At 33.5% G+C, this 21,493-nt stretch overlaps 1 protein-coding gene across 2 annotated transcripts in view; it reads left to right on the forward strand.

Annotated features, from left to right (window-relative positions):
* Positions 1–3,050: 3,050 nt before the first annotated feature.
* Positions 3,051–21,493, forward strand: part of vars1 (valyl-tRNA synthetase 1) — a 41,495-nt gene continuing 23,052 nt past the window's right edge. For both annotated transcript variants that reach the window (NM_001311346.2, XM_087285016.1), the window contains 16 exon segments: positions 3,051–3,120; positions 5,037–5,381; positions 6,060–6,203; positions 9,658–9,862; positions 9,987–10,102; positions 10,179–10,254; positions 10,369–10,469; positions 11,102–11,229; positions 11,816–11,980; positions 12,073–12,154; positions 15,244–15,363; positions 16,330–16,438; positions 16,917–17,005; positions 18,959–19,049; positions 19,130–19,254; positions 19,462–19,565. In NM_001311346.2, coding sequence (NP_001298275.2) covers positions 5,037–5,381; positions 6,060–6,203; positions 9,658–9,862; positions 9,987–10,102; positions 10,179–10,254; positions 10,369–10,469; positions 11,102–11,229; positions 11,816–11,980; positions 12,073–12,154; positions 15,244–15,363; positions 16,330–16,438; positions 16,917–17,005; positions 18,959–19,049; positions 19,130–19,254; positions 19,462–19,565 — 2,000 coding nt within the window. In that variant the 5' untranslated portion in view covers positions 3,051–3,120.

A 21,493-nucleotide genomic window follows, 5' to 3' on the forward strand; every position in this document is an offset into this window, starting at 1 on the left:
CTAAACAGCTTTTTAGAGGGACTGAACTACAACTCCATAAAGTACCACAAATGACATAATTTTAAACAAATAATTCTAAAATTCTTCATTTAAATTGTTGAAAATATATATTTGATGGGTAATACAGATTTACCCTCTGTGATTTCTGCTGATAGATATTAATCTTAAAAGAAAAGCTAGAATATGTGGACTGATGGCTTCAACAAAATCATATGCCATTGATTAACAACTTAGTAGCTCAGTGTAGGTCTGTCTTTAATAATATCATTAGACACCAGTTTTCCTATGAAGAAAATAAGTGGGACTTTTACTTCCTGGACCTACAGTAGTTCTAGCACTCTATTGTGTCCAGCAGACTGAATATTGACCATTTGGCGTGTGGATTTAAATCATGATACTTTATCATCTCAAATGGAGAATCATCTCAATTGCAAACACCTGAATTGCTGACATCTGAAGTGGTCGGGGAATAGATTTAAATGAGTGTATATGGCTATATGTTAGCTGATTTGCATATTACACTACAAATAGAGTGCAACACCACTTGTCCACTTTTGTTGCAGCCTTGGTTTCAGAAGAACTTTCCTCATTTATTTTTAATGGATATAAAGTGAAATAAAATTGAAAGCCATAAACAAAACAAATCAGTCAACCGTGTGGGTTTATTACCACTTTAAAAACTTTCATTCAAATGAAAGGTACATAAAAATCAGACAAAACAAACGTAGAAGACTATACTAAACAGCTTTTCAGAGGGACAGAACTACAATCCCAAGAAGTACCAGTTATGACATAAATTTAAAAAAGACAATTAAAAACTAAAATTATTCATTTAAATAATAGAACACACACACATACAGTACATATATATATATATATATATATATATATATATATATATATATATATATATATATATATATATGTATATATATATATATATATATATAAAAAAAATATATATATATATATATATATATATATATATATATATATATATATATATATATATATATATATATATATATATAACGTGTGTTGCTTAGTGCCCCCAATAGTACTGATGTACAGCCATATCGCATTACTACTTGTGTGATATTGCGTTTATACAACAGTTTGACGGCATAATTGTGTATATAAAAACAAAATCAAACATGGAGAGTCTCAAAAACCCTTTTGTATGAGGAACTACTTCCGTTCACATTGGATTCAAGTAATAAGCTGACAGCTTAACAGTTGAGGAAGCATCTTTTAGATCTGTAGTGTCTGCTTTTTGCTGCCTGTATGTGGGCGGAGTAATACACAAAGGGTAAAAAGGCTGTACGGGTGCTGATATTACTTAAACATATCACGGCTATCAGCCAATCAGATTCGAGAACCAGACAGAACTGTTGTATAAAAAAAAAAAAATATATATATATATATATATATATATATATATAATGTACATGCATACATACATACATACATACATACATACACACATAAATTCATAGGATGGAGAATTCTTGGGTAATACAGTTTTTTCCCCTCTGTGATTTCTGCTGGAAATCACTGCTTTTTAAAAAAGAAGCTCAAATATGTGGACTGATTGCTTCAACAAAATTATATGCCATTGATTTACAACTAGCTCAATGTAGGTCTGTCTTTAACAAATGTAGTTAAGACACCAGTTCTCCTATGAAAATAATGAATGAGATTATTAGTTCCGGGACCTGGTTGTAGCACTCTATTGTGTCCAGCAGACTGCGCACTGAATATTGAGCATTAGGCATGTGGATTTAAATCAAGAAACTTGTACATTTTGCCTTAAATGGAGGAAGACCAATATGCACCTTCTAAGTTTTCTTTTTTTTTTTTTTTTGAGGGTTCACACTGTTTTTGGTTTTTAAGAAATGGAAGGTTCAGGGAGATTTCTAAGTGTTTCAAGGTGCTGCTGAGCGATGTTTGTTATGTGTCATAAAAATGATGTAACTGTTGTGTGTTTATGCCATTTCATTTGAATTACAAATGCCTTGTTATGCCTTGGTTTACATGCTGCAATAAAACCTCTTCTCTGTGAGTCATGCTCTCTCATTTATAGGCCAAGACCTTCATCAAGAAAGTCTACAGGAATATAAATAAATATAAAGCAAATTAAAAAAGTGTATTTTTAATGCACCATCACTTATTATTTATTGAATATGATCAGAGTGAAAGATTTAGGAGGTGATTGAACCAACATGTAAATCTTAATGTACAAAAACAGCAGCACAAAAAAAATATTTTCAATATTTATTATAAATATAATAAGTCCATTGTTGAAGGATTCTCATCTTTTAAAAAAGCACAAATTATTTGATAAACAGTGTGACATTAGCATTTAGAATTTATACATTATTTTTGGAAATTAGTTAGTTTCTGTTTATTTTAATAAGTCTTTTTTTGTATAATGTTAGATATTATTTATTTGTCTGCTTGTTTATTTATTTTCCCCTGCATTTATTTATATAAATACTTTTTAATCAGTTTAAAGGTCTTGTGGAACCCTTGCTGTCCACAGCCCTAATTTTAAAACATTTGATTTAAATTAATGTATTTAGGATTGTTATAAAATGTTTTATAAGATGAAAAACTTTAAACATCCAACATCTGTAAATGTGAAATTCAATATTAAACTGGTTGTCATTACTTTTATATTCATTCATTCGTTCACTCATTTTCTTTTCGGCTTAGTCCCTTTAATAATCTGGGGTCACCACATCGGAATGAACCGCCAACTTATCCAGCACATGTTTTACACACCAATGGCCTTACAGCTGCAACCCATCAGTGGGAAACACCCACACACACATTTTTTTTTCTATTCAAAATAACAAAATGTTTTTGACAGACACTGTCATACATTGTTTTCATCACAAAAGTTATGCTATCTTTGAACAATTAAGCAATAAACTTTCCTACCTGCTTATTTCCAATGGTTTACATCAGATGGTTTTGTTTATCAGGCACGTTCTTCTGTTATTGCGTCAGACGAATGCGTTTTACGACAGTGTATGTTGTTTTACGGCATTGCCGAAGTAAGCGTTGGATCGCCTGCATGCTGGATTTAGGCTGACGTTTCCGTACTGCTGCCTACAGGTGAGTAACAAATGATCTTCAACGACACTTTAACATATAAAGACACTACCGTATTTGTGTTGGTCAGTAAAACTGCAAGTATGCATGTCCTCCATGTGGTTTCTTGACTTTGGTAGTCAGAGCTGTGCTGAAATGAACAGATCATACCTTTAGCCAACTAGCCGGTTTATCTTTAGACTTCAAAATACTCGAGTTATTAATGAAACATTACAGTATAATATAAAAACAAAATGGTTACTGCTTATTTTGTGGATCTATAATCAATAAATGTAATTAAGGGGATGTTAAATGGTGTACGTTAACGTTAATTCTGTTCTGAATATCATCTGACAGTCTCAGGCAGTCAAGTACGTTAGTTTATCATTTGCGTACTTTCATAAATAATTATTAAGCTTATATTAAGTAAATAAGCAGTTAAATATATATATTTTTTTAAATAAAAAAGATTTGTGATACATATTAACTTTATACTTTCATTATAATTCCATCGTATTTATGGTAATTTGCATATTTTCCATCTTTTCCAATGACCCCATGATGCTTACAGAGGTAAAGGTGGTTTTATATTCGGATATTCAGACATTCTCCTTAAAAATACAATTTCAGAAAAGTAATATTTGCAAATTGTAAATAGGGAAATCATATTAGTAGCAAATGACTATCAACGTACAGCACTGTTTACAGTGAATTAGATAGTGTTAACGTTGTTTAGAAGTAATACTTGCATGCTAATTCCGATCAAATATTCAAAGGAACATGGTAAACTATATTGAAACTGCCAAATGAGCGAATGTATGAATATAAAACCAACTCTACCTCTATATGATGCTTTGTAGCTATTATGGGCATAACTGTAAACAGTCAGTTAAGTTTTTCAACAAACTGGGTATGGTGATGTGGCTTTATTCTCCTCAGCCATGGAATGTTGAAAGGCAGTTTATTAGAGACCACAAATAACAAAATCAAACAGATTTTCCACAACAAAATTATGAAAGAGAGCTTTAATGTTAATTGATGTATAGTTGGTTACATAGTCAAACGTTTATTCATTTTTGAACAGTGACATCTTTTGACAATGTCCCTATAATGTTTATATTACATGCTACTTTGAATATTAGGTCTGAAATGGCATGTACGTATGCACAACATTAGCACTATTTAATTGACTGAACATTGTTGTACTTTTCTAGCTATTGGCTGCTAATATGATTTCTCTTTAGAATTTGCAAAGAATACTTTTCTGGAATGTGTTGTTAAGGAGAAAGTCAGAATGTGTGAATGTAAAGGCAACTTTACCTCAGTTTAATCTTACTCTACAACAGGCAATACAAAGATAAACTTATCTGGGGAAAGGAAACTCTGTGAACTCAAAAGAAGTTTTTGATACTGATGTCTCATTAAAATGCCAAGTATAATGTTATTTTCATGACAGATAAAAATAAAATGCAAAGAAAGCCAAATGTATCATAAAAATTTTCATTATGCATATTGATCATTATTTGTAGCTTAACTTTATTTAGATTAATTTAATCTCTTTTGAATGGAAGCTTCCCAAACTAAAGTGAAATCTATTTTTTGAAATGCAGCAGTTTCACATGGCAAAAAGTGAATTAAGTTAAACTGTTTAATTCAGCTGTGACACACATTAAAGACACACACACTAAAGAAACAATTTTTTAAACTTTATAAATATTTTAATTAAATATTTTATATTAATATTTTATATTAAAGTCCTTTAAAAGTGCAAAAAATTCTGTCTGGAGTAAAATATGACATGGCCAGAGAAGCTCATATGACAATAAGCTCAAAATGTTCACTCTCACACATACACTAATGCAAAACTTGAAAATTTTTATCCATTCCTTAATATTCTGAAATCAGAAAATGCTAGTTAATTTAATGTTTCTCTCCTTTAGATGGACACTCTCTACATCTCTTCCCACCCTGATGACTTCAGGAGTTTGTTGCCCTTGATCGCTGCTGGATTCTGTCCGTCTCCTCCACGAATTCTCCACCAGGACCCTCCAGCAGAGGTGGCCAGATCTCGGCCTGCGCTGGTTTTAGCAGGTGCGGGGGGCACTGTGCTCAGCGGCACCAGTGCTGTGAGTTGGTATCTGGCAGCAACAGGCAAACGAGCCGGAAGTGATAAAAAGCAGGAGAGTCAGGTGTGGCAGTGGCTGAGTTTTGCTGAGAATGAGCTGACGCCGGTGGCCTGCGCTGTGGCCTTCCCGCTGCTTGGAATCATGGGAGTTGATAAGAAGGTGCGTCTTTGTGCTCACATAATCAATTCAATTCAGCCTTATTTGTATAGAGCTTTTACAATGTGAATTGTGTCAAAGCAGCTTCACATAAATGGTCATAGTAACTGGATCATTTTGGAAACAGGAGATGAGCCCCTAGTCTAATGCGCCACCTGGCTTGAGAAACCCGTTCTCAAAGACTTATTATTTGGGTAGCACACATATATTCTTAATGCCTTCGGTAGAATTCAAATGAGCTATTTTAATCTAGATTAATTCGGAAATTATTCTAGATTATTCTAGATAAAAAAAAAAAAATCTATGCTCACATATAATATCTATCTATCTATCTATCTATCTATCTATCTATCTATCTATCTATCTATCTATCTATCTATCTATCTATCTATCTATCTATCTATCTATCTATCTATCTATCTATCTATCTATCTATCTATCTATCTATCTATCTATCCATCTATTCATCCATCCATCCATCCATCCATCCATATTGTCAAGTAATTCCTTGCTGAGTAATTGCATTGCTTTTCAGACATGGTAATTAGAAGAGTAATGTAAATACAATTTTAATAATGAAATGGGTAATTAAGTACTCACCCAACACTGATCAGAATGTGTTATTGTTTCCTGATGATTGATAGTGTTTATCATGTACTGATTGATATCTGTGATTTTCAGCTTCAGCAGAGTTCCAGAGCGGAGCTGCTGCGTGTTCTGAAAGCTCTGGATGGGACTCTTGCGCTTCGGACATTCTTGGTGGGAGAGAGTGTTACTCTGGCGGATGCAGCTGTTGCGATGGCGGCTTTGCTGCCATTCAAATATGTGAGTACAGATCTGTAGACCCAAACCACATTCATTTTATATCATTATGACTTTTATTATTGAAGTCTGTTCATTTAAATATATTACAATTAATTTAATTATTTAAAAGAAGATATTTTGAAGAATGTTAAGAGGAACTGTTTTGTTTATGCAGTTAAAATCAATGCCGTCCAAAAAACAGATTTAAAGTTGTTCCCTTATTATGAACATATAAAACAGTAAGACATTTTTTATTTATCTTCTTTTGTGCTTTAAAATGCCAGAGTTGTTTCATTATTTCTGTATTTTTACATGATTATTTATATACACGAACATAGTGCTGAATACATTTCTTATAAATTGCAATCTGTTACTGATTACAAGTTACATAATTGGTTCAATGATGAAAATATTGAACACATTGTGTTTTAAGTACTTTTGGATTACAATTAATTACTTTGAGGTCTATAGGTGGTTTATTATTATTATTTAAAACTTGTTTATATAGTTAATGTTTTGCTATGCATTATAGGCACAATGTATAGTTTCAGCATCGATATCACAATGTGCATCCCAAGATATGCAAAGTTGAGTCTAAATTATAGTTGACCAGGAGCTACAGATCACATGGCTTGCAGTCACTGCCATAAAAGAGTGAAAGTTTATCATTTGGATATATTTTTAAGGCTTTTGAGCATTTTAATTTTTTTTTTATTATTTTCTAACTTAATTTTTGTTTTTTTTCTCACCCAAATATCTACATTCCAAAACAAAACAAGATTATTTTACTTATCCTATAAGTAGATAATTTAGCTTGTTTTAAGGAAAAATTCTTATAGCCTTACAAACAATATTTTTATTTTATCTAAGAATTTGACTACAAATGAACTTTTTTTTTCAGTGTGATTATTCAATTTTAGTACCCGAATACTGTTTAGACTCCCCAGAAATCTGTCAAATAGAGCTATTCCAGTCATCTGGTGAAATTGTATTCATATTACAATATTTATTACAGACATTTTTTTTTCGCATTATCTGATTTTTCTAATATCATCAGGGTTTCCAGGGGGTCTTAAAGTCTTAAAAAGTCTAAAATTTAAAAATCGAAATTTAAAGTCTTAAAGTCTTATTCGCTGTTCTAGGTCTTAAATATTTATTAAATATTTTTGCACACGTCATATTTTTTCCGATGTCCATGTAACGCTACATCTAATGCTACATCTTTATTTTGGCTAGAATAAAAGCCGTTATTTAATTTTTTAAACACCATTTTAAGGTCAAAATTATTTGCCCCTTTTAAGCAATATATTTTTTGATAGTCTACAGAACAAACCATCATTATACAATAACTTGCCTAATTACCCTAACCTGCCTAGTTAATCTAACTAACCTAGTTAAACCTTTAAATGCCACTTTAATCTGTATAAAAGTGTCTTGAAATATATTTAGTCAAACATTATTTACTGTCATCATGACAAAGATGAAATAAATCAGTTATTAGAAATGAGTTATGAAAGCTATTATGTTTAGAAATGTGTTGAAAAAAATTTCTCCATTAAACGGAAATTGGGGAAAAATAAACAGGAGGGGTAATAATTCTGACTTCAACTGTTACTGGAAAGGAATATATGAACCAATCAGTTTACAATATATTGATGCCCAATTTCTAGGCTTTATTGGTGATAACTAAACTAGCCAGACAGTAATATGTGAATTGTTGAGTGGGCAAAATAAAAAATAAAAAACGTCAGTAGTTTAAGTAAGTGTACTTTTCTGTTTTTATTCCTGCCTTAATAAAAAATATAATTGTAGAGCAGGCCTGTTGCCATTAATATTTAACTTTAATAGGTAGAACTGTCCGAGATATGAACAAAAGCAAGTGATGCATCGTTTAGATAAAAAAAAAATTGGATTTAAAAATCTTGAATGGTTATAAAAATCTTTTAATAAATAATAAAAATAATAAAAACAATTATCTTGAATGATATTAAATATATGACCTAGTTCCGGAAGCTTTCTACTTCTCTGTTTATCTGTCTGATTGTACTGTCTGTTTCTTTTGACCGCCCCCTGTCATTTAAAAGAGTATGTCCATGGCAAACGCGTCAAGTAAAAAAGCATCATCTGTTTCCTGAGGTGCGCGAAGTGGCGCCAGGCGAAAGTTTAAATCAGCGTTAAGATGTTTGTTTGTTTTTTCTGTAGTTTAATGGTGCGTCTAACGTGTCTTTAGTACTGTTTAATTTGAATACAAATATTTTTCCACTAATTTTGTGATTTTGCATTTTCTCTTTGTGTATGCGTGTTTGTGATATTGCGATATAGGTCTTACATTTAATACTTAATGGTCTTAAAAAGGTCTTAAAAAGTCTTAAATTTGACATTTATGATATCTGCAGAAACCCTGATCATGCAGCCTTACTATACATTATGAAATACAGCATAAAGTGACACTATTATTTCATACTAATGAAGCAACTGCAGGAGTTTATATGACTGTAAAAAGAAATGCCATTCTTAATAGTTTTGTTAACAAAAACAAATTATTTGAATAAATGATGACCATTTGAATTACTGAATGAACTTGTTTGATGAGTTTAGTAATTGGTGTCAACATGTTTCCTCATTTAATACAGGTCCTTCTCAAAAAATTTGCATATGTGATAAAGTTCATTATTTTCTGTAATGTACTGATAAACATTAGACTTTCATATATTTTAGATTCATTACACGCAACTGAAGTAGTTCAAGCCTTTTATTGTTTTAATATCGATGATTTTGGCATAGAGCTCATGAAAACCCCAAATTAATATCTCCAAAAATTAGCATATTTCATCCAACCAATAAAAGAAAAGGGTTTTTAATACAAAAAAAAGTCAACCTTCAAATAATTATGTTAAGTTATGCACTTAATACTTGGTCGGGAATCCTTTTGCAGAAATGACTGCTTCAATGCGGCGTGGCATGGAGGCAATCAGCCTGTGGCACTGCTGTGGTATTATGGAGGCCCAGGATGCTTCGATAGCGGCCTTTTAGCTCACTTATAGTGTTGGGTCTTGCATCTCAACTTTCTCTTCACAATATCCCACAGATTCTCTAGGGGGTTCAGGTCAGGAGAGTTGGCAGGCCAATTGAGCACAGTAATACCATGGTCAGTAAACCCTTTACTAGTGGTTTTGGCACTGTGAGCAGGTGCCAGGTCGTGCTGAAAAATGAAATCCTTATTTATATAAAGCTTTTCAGCAGATGGAAGCATAAAGTGCTCCACAATCTCCTGATAGCTAGCTGCATTGACCCTGCCCTTGATAAAACACAGTGGACCAACACCAGCAGCTGACATGGCACGCCAGACTGACTTTGGGTACTTGACACTGGACTTCAGGCATTTTGGCATTTCCCTCTCCCCAGTCTTCCTCCAGACTCTGGCACCTTGATTTATAGATTTGTATATTTACCTGTATGTTTGTTTCTTTCGAAGACACTGGAGCCTGCAGACAGGAAGTCGTTGGTGAATGTGACCAGGTGGTTTAATACCTGTGTAAATCAGCCACAGTTTCTGAAGGTATTGGGTAAAATCTCACTATGTGAGAAAATGGTGCCTGTGACCCCCAAACCCAACACTGCTTCCAATGTCACAGTAACTGCTGCTGCTGCTGCTAAACCAGACAGCGGACCTGCTAATGGTAAAAATCTCAATGTATATAGATTTTGTATTGTAACATTTTAAACGTGTTTTAAGAACATCAGCTTAAATGCTCTTGTCACTTTAAATAGATCAGGTTTTCCTGTTGGTCTTGTTATTCCTAGGTCCTCCTAAGACAGAAGCTCAACTGAAGAAAGAGGCCAAGAAGCGAGAAAAGATGGAGAAGTTTCAACAGAAGAAAGACATGGAGGAGAAGAAGAAAATGCAGCCTCAGACTGAGGTAGAGTGATCATTTCAGCATCCTTTTTACTTATTGACACTGAGATAAACAGACAGCTGATCATCTCCTTCAACAGAAAAAGGCCAAACCAGAGAAGAAGGAACTGGGTGTGATCACCTACAATGTCTCCACACCACCTGGAGAGAAAAAAGGTGGGCATTTGCTTCTGATACAGTCATCATATTTTATGATATTTAATTTCTATTTTAGTAGCATATTATCAGGCACTGTTTAGTTACTTGTGTGTCTCTCCATATGGGTTTCAGATGTCCTGAGTCCTCTGCCTGATTCATACAGTCCTCAGTATGTGGAAGCGGCCTGGTACTCCTGGTGGGAGAAACAAGGATTTTTCAAGCCTGAATATGGGGTACGACTAGAAAATATTTTTAAAAATAATATGATTATTTATTTATTTATTTACATGTGAATGGTTTGTGAGCACAATTAGGTGCACACAGCATGCCATATTATCTGATAATAATCCCAAAAAGCAACTGACTGAGTAAAGCCACATAAAACAATACAAAAATATGATGCATATGTTGAGTTCAGCAGCTAATCAGCCGGAATCAGCTGAGGTGAAGTGACGGCGACCAGTGAGACCTAGCTGTCACTCAAGTGGCCCCGCACTTAATTACGCAGACTTAATAAAACTTCATATAAACGAAACGGATGAGTTATAAAAAAATTCACCCCCTCACAGTTGTCATGAAAGATAATATTAGCTATATGAACCAAAATTGTTCTTTGTACTTGGCTGTAAACAACTTTTTTCTGCTGTAAAGTTGGCCATTTTAACTGCGCTCAATAGAAATCTGCTCAATTATGGAGCCAAGTCTAGTGGAATTTTGATGAATTGCAGTTTCAGTTACTTCTGTATTTGCTTCATGAGGGAGAGCGGGAGGTTGTTTATTCTTGGTCAGCATGAGTAAATAAATCTTACTAACTTTGTTTGTTGAATGATGATAATAAATTCTATTTCTCTTGTTTATTAACCAGAGGAAGAAACTGAGTGAGCCGAATCCGCGTGGAGTGTTTATGATGTGTATCCCACCACCCAATGTGACTGGATCCCTTCACCTTGGTCATGCCTTGACCAATGCTATTCAGGACTGCTTGACGAGATGGTAACCAAACACAGCTGTGATAATTTAGCTGCAATGCATATTAGTTAGGGGTGGCGCAGTGGGTAGTGCTGTCGCCTCACAGCAAAAAGGTCGCTGGGTTGAGCCTCGGCTGGTTCAGTTGGCATTTCTGTGTGGAGTTTGCATGTTCTCCCCATGTTTGCGTGGGTTTCCTCCACAAGTTCAAAGACATGTGCTATAGGTGAATTGGGTAAGCTAAATTGTCCGTAGTGTATGTGTGTAAATAGGAGTGTATGTGTGTTTCCCAGTGATGGGTTGCAGCTGGAAGGGCATCAGCTACATAAAACATATGCTGGATAAGTTGGCGGTTCATTCTGCTGTGGTCACCCCAGATTAATAAAGGGACTAAGCTTAAAATAAATGAATGAATAAATGAAATATTAGTTAGTATTTTGTTTAAATTAACATCATGTTATTAAATACATTTTAAAGTCACAAGAATATACTTTGTGGCTGATTGTTTATATACATATACACATGACATCTAAAACTGTTAATAAGTTATAACATCGAGCATCAGAACTTAGGATGTGTGTAATGATTGGTTGGCTTCGGGGTGATGATGCAGGCACAGGATGCGAGGAGAGACAACACTGTGGAATCCCGGCTGTGATCACGCTGGCATCGCCACACAGGTGGTGGTGGAGAAGAAACTCATGAGAGAGCGGAAGATGACCAGACACGACCTTGGGCGAGAGAACTTCATCAAGGAGGTCTGGAAGTGGAAGAACGAGTGAGTGTTGAGGAGAATTGTGAATAATCTGAGGATCGTTCATTTAGCTGCACTTATGTGAAGGTGTTTCTCTTTATTTTGATGTTGAACAGAAAGGGAGATCGCATCTATCACCAGCTGAAGAAGCTGGGCTCATCTCTGGACTGGGACAGAGCTTGTTTTACCATGGATGACGTGAGTATAGCAGACTAAACCTCAACATTTCTTAGTAATCGATAGATATAACTATATATTTTTTCCCTAATGAAAGCATAATTGGTTTGATAAATGTTTAAATATAATGTTAAAGTTTTAAAGCGGACCTAAAACTAGAATAGCGGACCCAGACTTTTACTCTATTTTCTTATTCTTTTTATCCTATATAAATATACACATAAATAAAAAAGTGTAGTGCTGGGCAAAGATTAATCTCAAAATTTGTTTTGATATAATATACAGTATGTGTGTAAACTATTTATTATGCTTATCTATTACATAAAACAAAGCAGTACATATTGTAGATATTTGAATGTAAGTAGTCAACATTTTATAATCAAATGGATCAAACCATTACATTAAATGTTCTAACTGTTCAACAACACCCGTTCCTGTCTTAGGCAATTTTGAAAAATGTTTTTGATCCACTTCAAATGTTGACTACTGGATATATAATTAGCATTTTACACATTTATTTTATATCTAAATATAAATAAACATTTTCTATGTTGTATGTACATGGATGTATACATACATACAGTGTCTATTTATAATATATATTATAAATAGACACTGTATGTATGTATACATCCATGTACATACAACATAGAAAATGTTTATTTATAAGTAGACACTGCACACACAACTATGTTATGACAAAACAAACTTTAATTTTAGATGTGATTAATTAAGAATAATTTTGCCTAGCACAAAAAAAAACGTTATAAATGGTTTTACCTAGGGTTACTCGATTATGGGGAAAAAAGCTAAATCATGATTAATTTGGTCATAAAAATAATCACGAATATTCAAAACTATATACAGTTAAAGTCAAAATTATTCGCCCTCCTGTGAATTATTTCTTTTTCAAAAATTTCCCAAATGATGTTTAACAGAGGAATTTTTCGCAGTGTTCCCAATAATATTTGTTTCTTCTGGAGAAAGTCATATTTTTATTTTGGCTAGAATAAAAGCAGTTTTATAATATTAGCCACCTTAAGCAATACATATTTTTTATTGTCTGCAGAAGATACTACTGTTATGAATAATGACTTGCCTAATCACCCTAACTTGTCTAATTAACCTAATTAAGCCTTTAAACTGCACTTGATGCTTGTATCTTGAAAAATATGTAGTAAAATATTATTTACTGTCATCATAGCAAAGACAAAAGAAATCATTCATTCATTCAGTTTCTTTTCGGCTTAGTCCCTTTATTAATCTGGGGTCGCCACAGCGGAATAAACCGCTAACTTATCCAGCATATGTTTTGCGCAGCGGATTGGTTTCCATCTGCAACCCATCCTTGGGTAACATTCATACACACTCATTCACACTTATACACTACGGACAATTTAGCTAACCCAATTCACCTGTACCACATGTCTTTGGACTGTGGGGGAAACCGGAGCTCCGGGAGCAAACTCCACACAGAAACGCCACCTGAACCAGCCAAGGCTCGAACCAGCGACCTTCTTACAGTGAGGCAACAGGACTAACTACTGCGCCACAGCATCACCATCAAAAGAAATCAGTATTTAGAAATGAGTTATTAAATCTATTGTGTTTAGAAATTGGTTGAAAAAAACAAATCTCTCCGTTAAACAGGAATTGGGGGAAAAATATAAAGGGCCGTTAATAATTCATGGCGGGCTAACAATTCTGACTTCAACTATATATATATATATATATATATATATATATATATATATATATATATATATATATATATATATATATATATATATATATATATATATACATACTGTTATTTTCCTCCCTGTAAATAAGGAAAGAAAAATAAATACAATAGAATAAAAGTTTGAAACAAACTGTGTTTTACGCATCTTCATTGTAATAATATAACTTTTATAGCTGCAAAAGTCCTTTAGTCAATAGCAGTGAGTTATTATTAATCCAATTGTTGTTTGATTAATGATAAAAACAGTGGGCAGCATATAGGAATATTGCGCGCTGTCACTTTAAGAGCAGTACGGTTCTGATTTATGGTTTTTCTTTCACGTGTCTTTAGATTCTCAACTTGTTTATTACACAAATGAGGGTTAATATGAATTATCATTAAACACCATATTTTGACACACGTTTGCATGTATTTGACCATTAAAGTGCATTAAGTTGATTTTATATGTGTGTGCTTTGCTCAGAGGCTGAGCGCATACACAAATCATCATGCGATCTTTCACGCTTTTGATTCGAATGTACATCAATGAATGATGTGAATCCCATGCTGTAAAAATGTGACATTACAGTACATGCTTTTAGTAATTTTCATATTAAACTGAACTTTGCAGAACAACAAATGTGTACAACTGGAAAGAGGGCGGTATATGATGCAGTTATCATTTTATCTGGATTAATGTTTTTTCATAATCGTTACAAACCGAAATAGGAACTGAATTTCGATTAGTTACACAGCCCGTTTTGCCTATGATTGTGATTATAAAATACTCAATATTTTATTTGTATTAAATTAAAGTCAAAAATGTTTAAAAACAGATTTAATTATTTAATAATTTATTAATTTATTATTTAATAAATTAATATTTATTTATTATTAAGTTATTTTTTTACTGAAAATATCTAAATTGTGTCCTCAGTGTCGGGGAATAACACCTATTTTTTCACTTGATCTTGCCCAGTTAGAGCAGGCAAGAACCAAGAACACCATTTCTCAGTTATTATATTAAAGTCTTTAAGCTTTTATAAATATTTATTTTGTCAGTGTACTTATTATACCTCAAATCTCCAAAAATATTCATCTAGTTGATGTGTTTGACTTTTTCTGACAATAAAAGAGTAATTGAAATCAACAGTGACTGTCTCATTTGTACAACATTCACTAAGGATCTGCCGTAATATCTGCATAAACAAAATAGAGACTTGGCATTGACTTAATTTATGTAAACTAATATGAAAGCCAGCACAAGGACTTCAGACAGAGGATCTGATTGTTTTGAACAAGCTTTGGATGTGTATGTGCATGCAAGTGACATTATTTAATAATGAAAAGTCTATTAATAATCATGCATAATATCGTCTGTTTGCAGAAACTGTCATTTGCGGTTCAGGAGGCGTTTATACGAATGCATGAGGAGGGAGTGATCTACAGGAGCAAGAGACTCGTCAACTGGTCCTGCACACTCAACTCTGCCATCTCTGACATTGAGGTACATTCATATCTGAATAAATAGATGGATAATGTACAAACTATCAGCTCATTGTCACTAACTCTTATCTAAGAAAAACATGGAAAAATGTGTCCTACTATGCTTTTTACGCTAACAGCTTCCTTTTCTCTGTAATGTTGCTGTTTGAGCATGATAACTCAAGTTGAAGTGTTGAGTTATGTTAACTGTGTGAATTTGACATAACTATGAAGTTTTATAGTTGGTACATATAGGTTGTTAGCAATCACATGGTTCTGGTGACATGTGCAATTCAGATGGAGGGCAGGAAGTAAGAAAACTGAATGGAAAACATAAGGGGATGTCTGTATTTTTGTGATTCATAGCATACTTCAAAGGAGATAAAAATAGAAAGTAAGCACATACAGTCTGTTGGGCATGATCCATACATAATGAAGAGGGCCGAGTTTTCTACTGAACTCAAATATATTTGAACAGGGCCTGATTTATGCTAAGCTAAGCTAAAAGTGCTTCTGCCTGACCCAGAGATGTATTTTTTAATGTATTTAGAAATAGTGAATCTCAACTGTTTAACTGTAGAGAGCCTTTTTTGAAGAGAAGTTTTAAACTCTTGTCTTTAAATATGCTCTGTTATGTAACCAAAGTACAAGCTGTAAAGGCGCTGCCCTCTTCTGGAAAGGGGGAGGAGGAGCAGGATATTTAAGGACAGGCAAACAGAAATTGTGCTTTTGGAACTAGAAATGGGAATACACTGTTTGGTGGTATAAATTTTATATGGGATATTTTGAGGCTGAAAGCTCAGAGAAACATTCTGAGGACACTTTAGATGTTTAACTTATAAAAACGGACTTCATTAAAAGACCCCTATATGCACTGTGGCGTTACTCGGGAACTGTATCCATCAATTTTATGACAGTTTATGACTGAAATGACATCCTTATTAACTGTCTCAGGGTTTGAGGTCACATGGCAAGCTTTGTGTTTCAGGTCGATAAAAAGGAGCTGACGGGGCGAACTCTTCTTCCCGTGCCGGGTTATAAAGACAAGGTCGAGTTTGGAGTGCTGGTGTCATTTTCATACAAGATCGAAGGATCAGGTGAGAGTCGAGTGTAAAGAAAGGAGGCCAGATACACAAATTTGTGCGAGTAAAAAAAAAAAATAAAATAAAATAAATAAATAAATAAATATATATATATATATATATATATATATATATATATATATATATATATATATATATATATATATATATATATATATATATATGTATGTATATATAAATATATATATATGTATATATGTGTGTGTGTGTGTGTGTATATATATATATATATATATATATATATATATATATATATATATATATATATATACATATATATATATATATATATATATATATATATATACACACACACACACACACACACACACATATATATATATATATATATATATATATATATATATATATATATATATATATATGTATATATGTATATATGTATATATGTGTGTGTGTGTGTGTGTATATGTGTATATATGTATATGTGTATATGTAATTTCTCTCATAGATGAGGAGGTGATAGTGGCCACCACTCGTATTGAGACCATGCTTGGAGACACAGCAGTGGCCGTTCACCCGGAAGACTCCAGATATAAGGTGAAACCAGAGTTTCCTCTTCTGGGATTGTAGAAGTTTAAATGTATAAAAATAGGGCTGGGTGGAAAAAAAGATAATTATCACAGTAATAATTTAACATAATAACACATTTTCAGTTTCATGAATCACACCCAACAGCAGCGCAGTGTGAGTTTAGATTTGTTTACATGAAAATAGGTCATTTAACCAGTTCTAAAGAGAAGCGCTGGAATTTAGGGAAGAACTCTGGTCTCTGTGATTTAGTTAAAAGTCTGATAAAACAGCTTTGACATTCTCAACGACACTGACAAACAGAAGAAACACTGTGCCATTACCTGCACTAATGTTTTGTGGCAGAATAGGGAGATATGTGTGCAGGCACGCCTACAGATACTGTAATTCAATTCATTTACACATTTAGCACATCCAATACACATTGACTTTTCTAATAGTTCATATAAATAGATATTTAGGTTAGTGTTTTTCATACAATTATAATAAAAACAATTGTTGGAATATCTAACCAATTCCATGCGTGTTCATTAAAAAAATGTCAGGAAAGGCTTCTCTTCAATGTAGAAACAAAAGAATAATTCGAGGACAGAGCTCTGGGTTGCGTTACCCCAATGCAATACAAGAATTACATTCAAGAGGTTTGCAACTAACTTGCATTCTCCTGACTCCAGCATGTATACACAACTGATATTAACAGGTCAAGTTTTGGTGTAACATCACTTATCAGTCATTCTGCCGTCCTTTGCCTGTTGCACACAAACATACTTTCTCTTTCTGCAACTTTTCTCTGCATACCAGAACTGAACAGTTAAGTGACCTTCAATATATTTCACAACTTCTACTAGCATTCAGCTCCTTGTGAAATGTCTAGACTTATAAGACAGAGGTCTGGAGCAAGCCCCCCGCACTATATTTATTCTTATTCTGCTATTTCCCTCTTGTCAGCAGCTCCTTCTAAGAAGTATGCAAGAAAGAAGTATGTTTGGTTAATATATGGTATCATACAAAAGAAAAAGATTGATTAATTTGTTGTTAGTCTAAACATTTTTTCTAAAAAAAAAAAAAAAAGACACAAAAGTTATAAAAATATATTCCCCACACAGGTTACATTTCAACATGGTAATGACGCGCTCTGTGCATGGTTTTACCTATTATGATTATCTAAATGTAAAACATTATGATGGCATGTTTAATTTTTTATTTTATTAAAGTGTTTAAATATAATGTTGAAGATATTAGATGCCTTGCTTTACAAAAATTTACATCAGTGTCATGTCATAAATGTTAAGGAATAAAAACCTGTTAGTATAAATGCACCATTGAGTGTTCTGTGCATGTTTTGTAAAGGAAAGACAGTGAAAATATATCAAGTAAACTCAAAACCATTTAATTACAATTATTTTTAACTTTATTAATGTTTTGGGAAATCTTCATTTGCTTGCTTGTTGACCTGGGGTCTCATTTATAAACGTGGCCTATGCACAAAACGGGGGCAGAAATGTGTGTATGCCACTATCTAACCAAAAGTTGTGATTGAGAAATAAACAATCTTAATGGGAGAATGTTTGCAGCTATAAGAAAACTCCAGGTAAACATGTTTATCTTATATTTTAACTTAATTGAACCACTTAAAATCATCTTATGATTATTATCCATCCATTCCATGATTATCATTCACTTTAAGGAAGGTTTCTATGCAAAATTTATATATCAGACCCCTGGTACAACTTTCACATGGGAACAAAAAATTGGCTTTAAATCTGAAATCAATTTTGCAGTTACTGTGATGTTTATTGATAACAACTGATATGAAAAACGTGTATATAATATAATATAATATAATATAATATAATATAATATAATATAATATAATATAATATAATATAATATAATATATATTTCCCTATGCAAAAATCTGAAATCCTGGATGGCTTACATTAATTGATATTTTCTGTCCAGCATCTCAAAGGGAAGATGGTCATTCACCCATTCTGTGACAGAAAGATGCCCGTTGTGTTTGATGACTTTGTGGATATGAACTTTGGAACAGGTAACATATGTTTAAGGGACAGATCATCTTTTAAACTGCCGTCTTCTGAGTCTGGTTTACAGTGTAGTGTTTTTGTAAAGGTGCTGTGAAGATAACTCCTGCTCACGATCATAATGATTATGAGGTGGGAGAAAGACACAAGCTGCCCTTCATCAACATCCTGGATGAAAACGGCCTCCTCATCAACGTTCCTCCTCCATTCCTGGTAGGCAAACACATGCTGTGATTTATTTCATCATTTACTTTAGGACTGCTAATGACTCTAAATTGTTAATCGACTATAATCCCAACTCAACATTGCAAATCCTGTGATGTGACTATTGCAGACACACATTGCAATATCTAAGCTAAACGATCTATTGTGACTAAAATGCAGGTTGATAAAATAATCTGCATATCTCTGCTGTTTTAGGGGATGAAGCGCTTTGAGGCGAGAACGGCTGTGCTTCAGGCTCTGAAAGACAGAGGCCAGTTTAAGGAGGTTAAAGACAATCCCATGGTGGTGCCTCTCTGCAGGTCTGACTCCCGTTTCACACTTTCAGCCAATATAAACTGGCAAATCATAGGCCTGGTCTGGTAGGATTGTAGAACGACGTTAAAAAAACATGATAAAAGACTGGTAGCTAATTAAAAGCCAAAGAAGTTGTGTTTGACAGATAGTGGCGTATAAAGTGACAACCAAACATCACATAGTGTATCACCAGATATAAGCTAAGATTATGAAGTGCCTCCTTGTGGAATAACTGGAAATACCAGATCCCCAACTGAATACATGTAAGAAGATGCAAATAATAACATTTAGTTTTTTTGTGTGTGTCGGTCTTTTACTCTCCAACGCTGTAGTTACTTGATCAAAAATGCAGTAAGGGCTGTAATATATTGTTAGAAATGAAAATAAACCTCTCTTTAACTTTAAAATTTAATTTATTAATGTGATCACTAGTTGTAGCTTATAATTTATTACATACATATTATTCAGGGTGTCTGTGGGGTCTTAAAAAGTATACAGAATTGATAAACCATTTCAGAGAAATTTAAGGCCCTTAAAGTATTTAAAAAGTCTTAAATGCTATTTTACATGGTCTTAAATTTTGGATTATACAATGTCTACTTAAGATGCCAATTTTGGGGTGCTGTGTAGTTTATGAAATCGTATATAAATCCTGCTAGATTTAAGATCACATAGATTTTTTTTATTACTGTATTAATGCAGTGGTGTCCAAACTTGATCCTGGAAGGTCGGTGTCCTGCAGATTTTAGCTCCAACTTGCCTCAACACAGCTGCAAGGATGTTTCTTGGCTAGCCCAGGTGTGTCTGGTTGGGGTTGGAACTAAACTTTGCAGGACACTGGCCCTCCAGGACCGAGTTTGAAGCCCCCAGCCTCAGGCAATCACGTTATTCCGGCTGTTCTATAGCAAAGTCTCTTTAAGGCAAGCCACTTTATGCCCCCATCTTTTAAACACCTCTCAGGCATTCTGTTTGAATGAAAAAACATCAAATTCTCCAAGCTTATGATTACATTTCATATTAAAAATCAACAATAGAATTAAACAAGTCTCTCTTTAGTTTATTTTCTAAACTTTTGAATCACACAAAATATGCAGAAACTCTGTTCTGGTCATAAGTCATCATCATCAGAGTCATCGGTCTAGTAGCGATCGATGATTGGCTCCTGTACTAGGCGAGGCTTCTTTTGCCATAATGACGTTACACTTTTCCCCATTCACAACTGTATGAGTGATTTGTATTCAGTATATAGTCTTTGTCTATAGCACAGGTGTCAAACTCAGTTCCAAAAGGGCCTCAGCTCTGCACAGTTTAGTTCCATCCCTAATTAAACACACCTGATCAAACTAACTGAGTCCTTCAGGGTTGTTTGAAACCTACAGGTAAGTGTGTTGGAGCAGGGTTGGAACTAAACTGTGCAGGGCTGCGGCCCTTCAGGAATTAAGTTTGACACCCCTGGTCTATAGTAGGGTTGGGCATCTAAGCAATAATGCCGATCCGATACGCATCTCGATACAAAGAATACGATCCGATATATTAGCTATACATTTGTGACATATTGCGATGCAACACATTACGATTCACACCCACATCACGATACAATGCGATAATTCAGCACTAACTAATTAGATCAAGTTTATGAGATGATGTGAAAGAGGATGCTGTGCCATTGAATGAGTTTGATTATTTATTAACCAAGCAAACCATGACTTTTTTACAAACTGGCTTTTCTCTCAGAGCTAGAGTGTCAGTTTACAGTAGAGGGCCATTTTAGAACCTATAGCACATATTATTTAAGTATTTTCAAGATAAACAGAATGTATAAGTGCAATATATATTAAAATATATATATATATATATATATATATATATATATATATATATATATATATATATATATATATATATATATATATATATATATATATATATATAT

Source organism: Danio rerio, chromosome 16 (assembly GCF_052040795.2).
Source record: "Danio rerio strain M-AB ecotype USA chromosome 16, GRCz13ab, whole genome shotgun sequence".
In the NCBI taxonomy this organism is placed as follows: domain Eukaryota; kingdom Metazoa; phylum Chordata; class Actinopteri; order Cypriniformes; family Danionidae; genus Danio; species Danio rerio.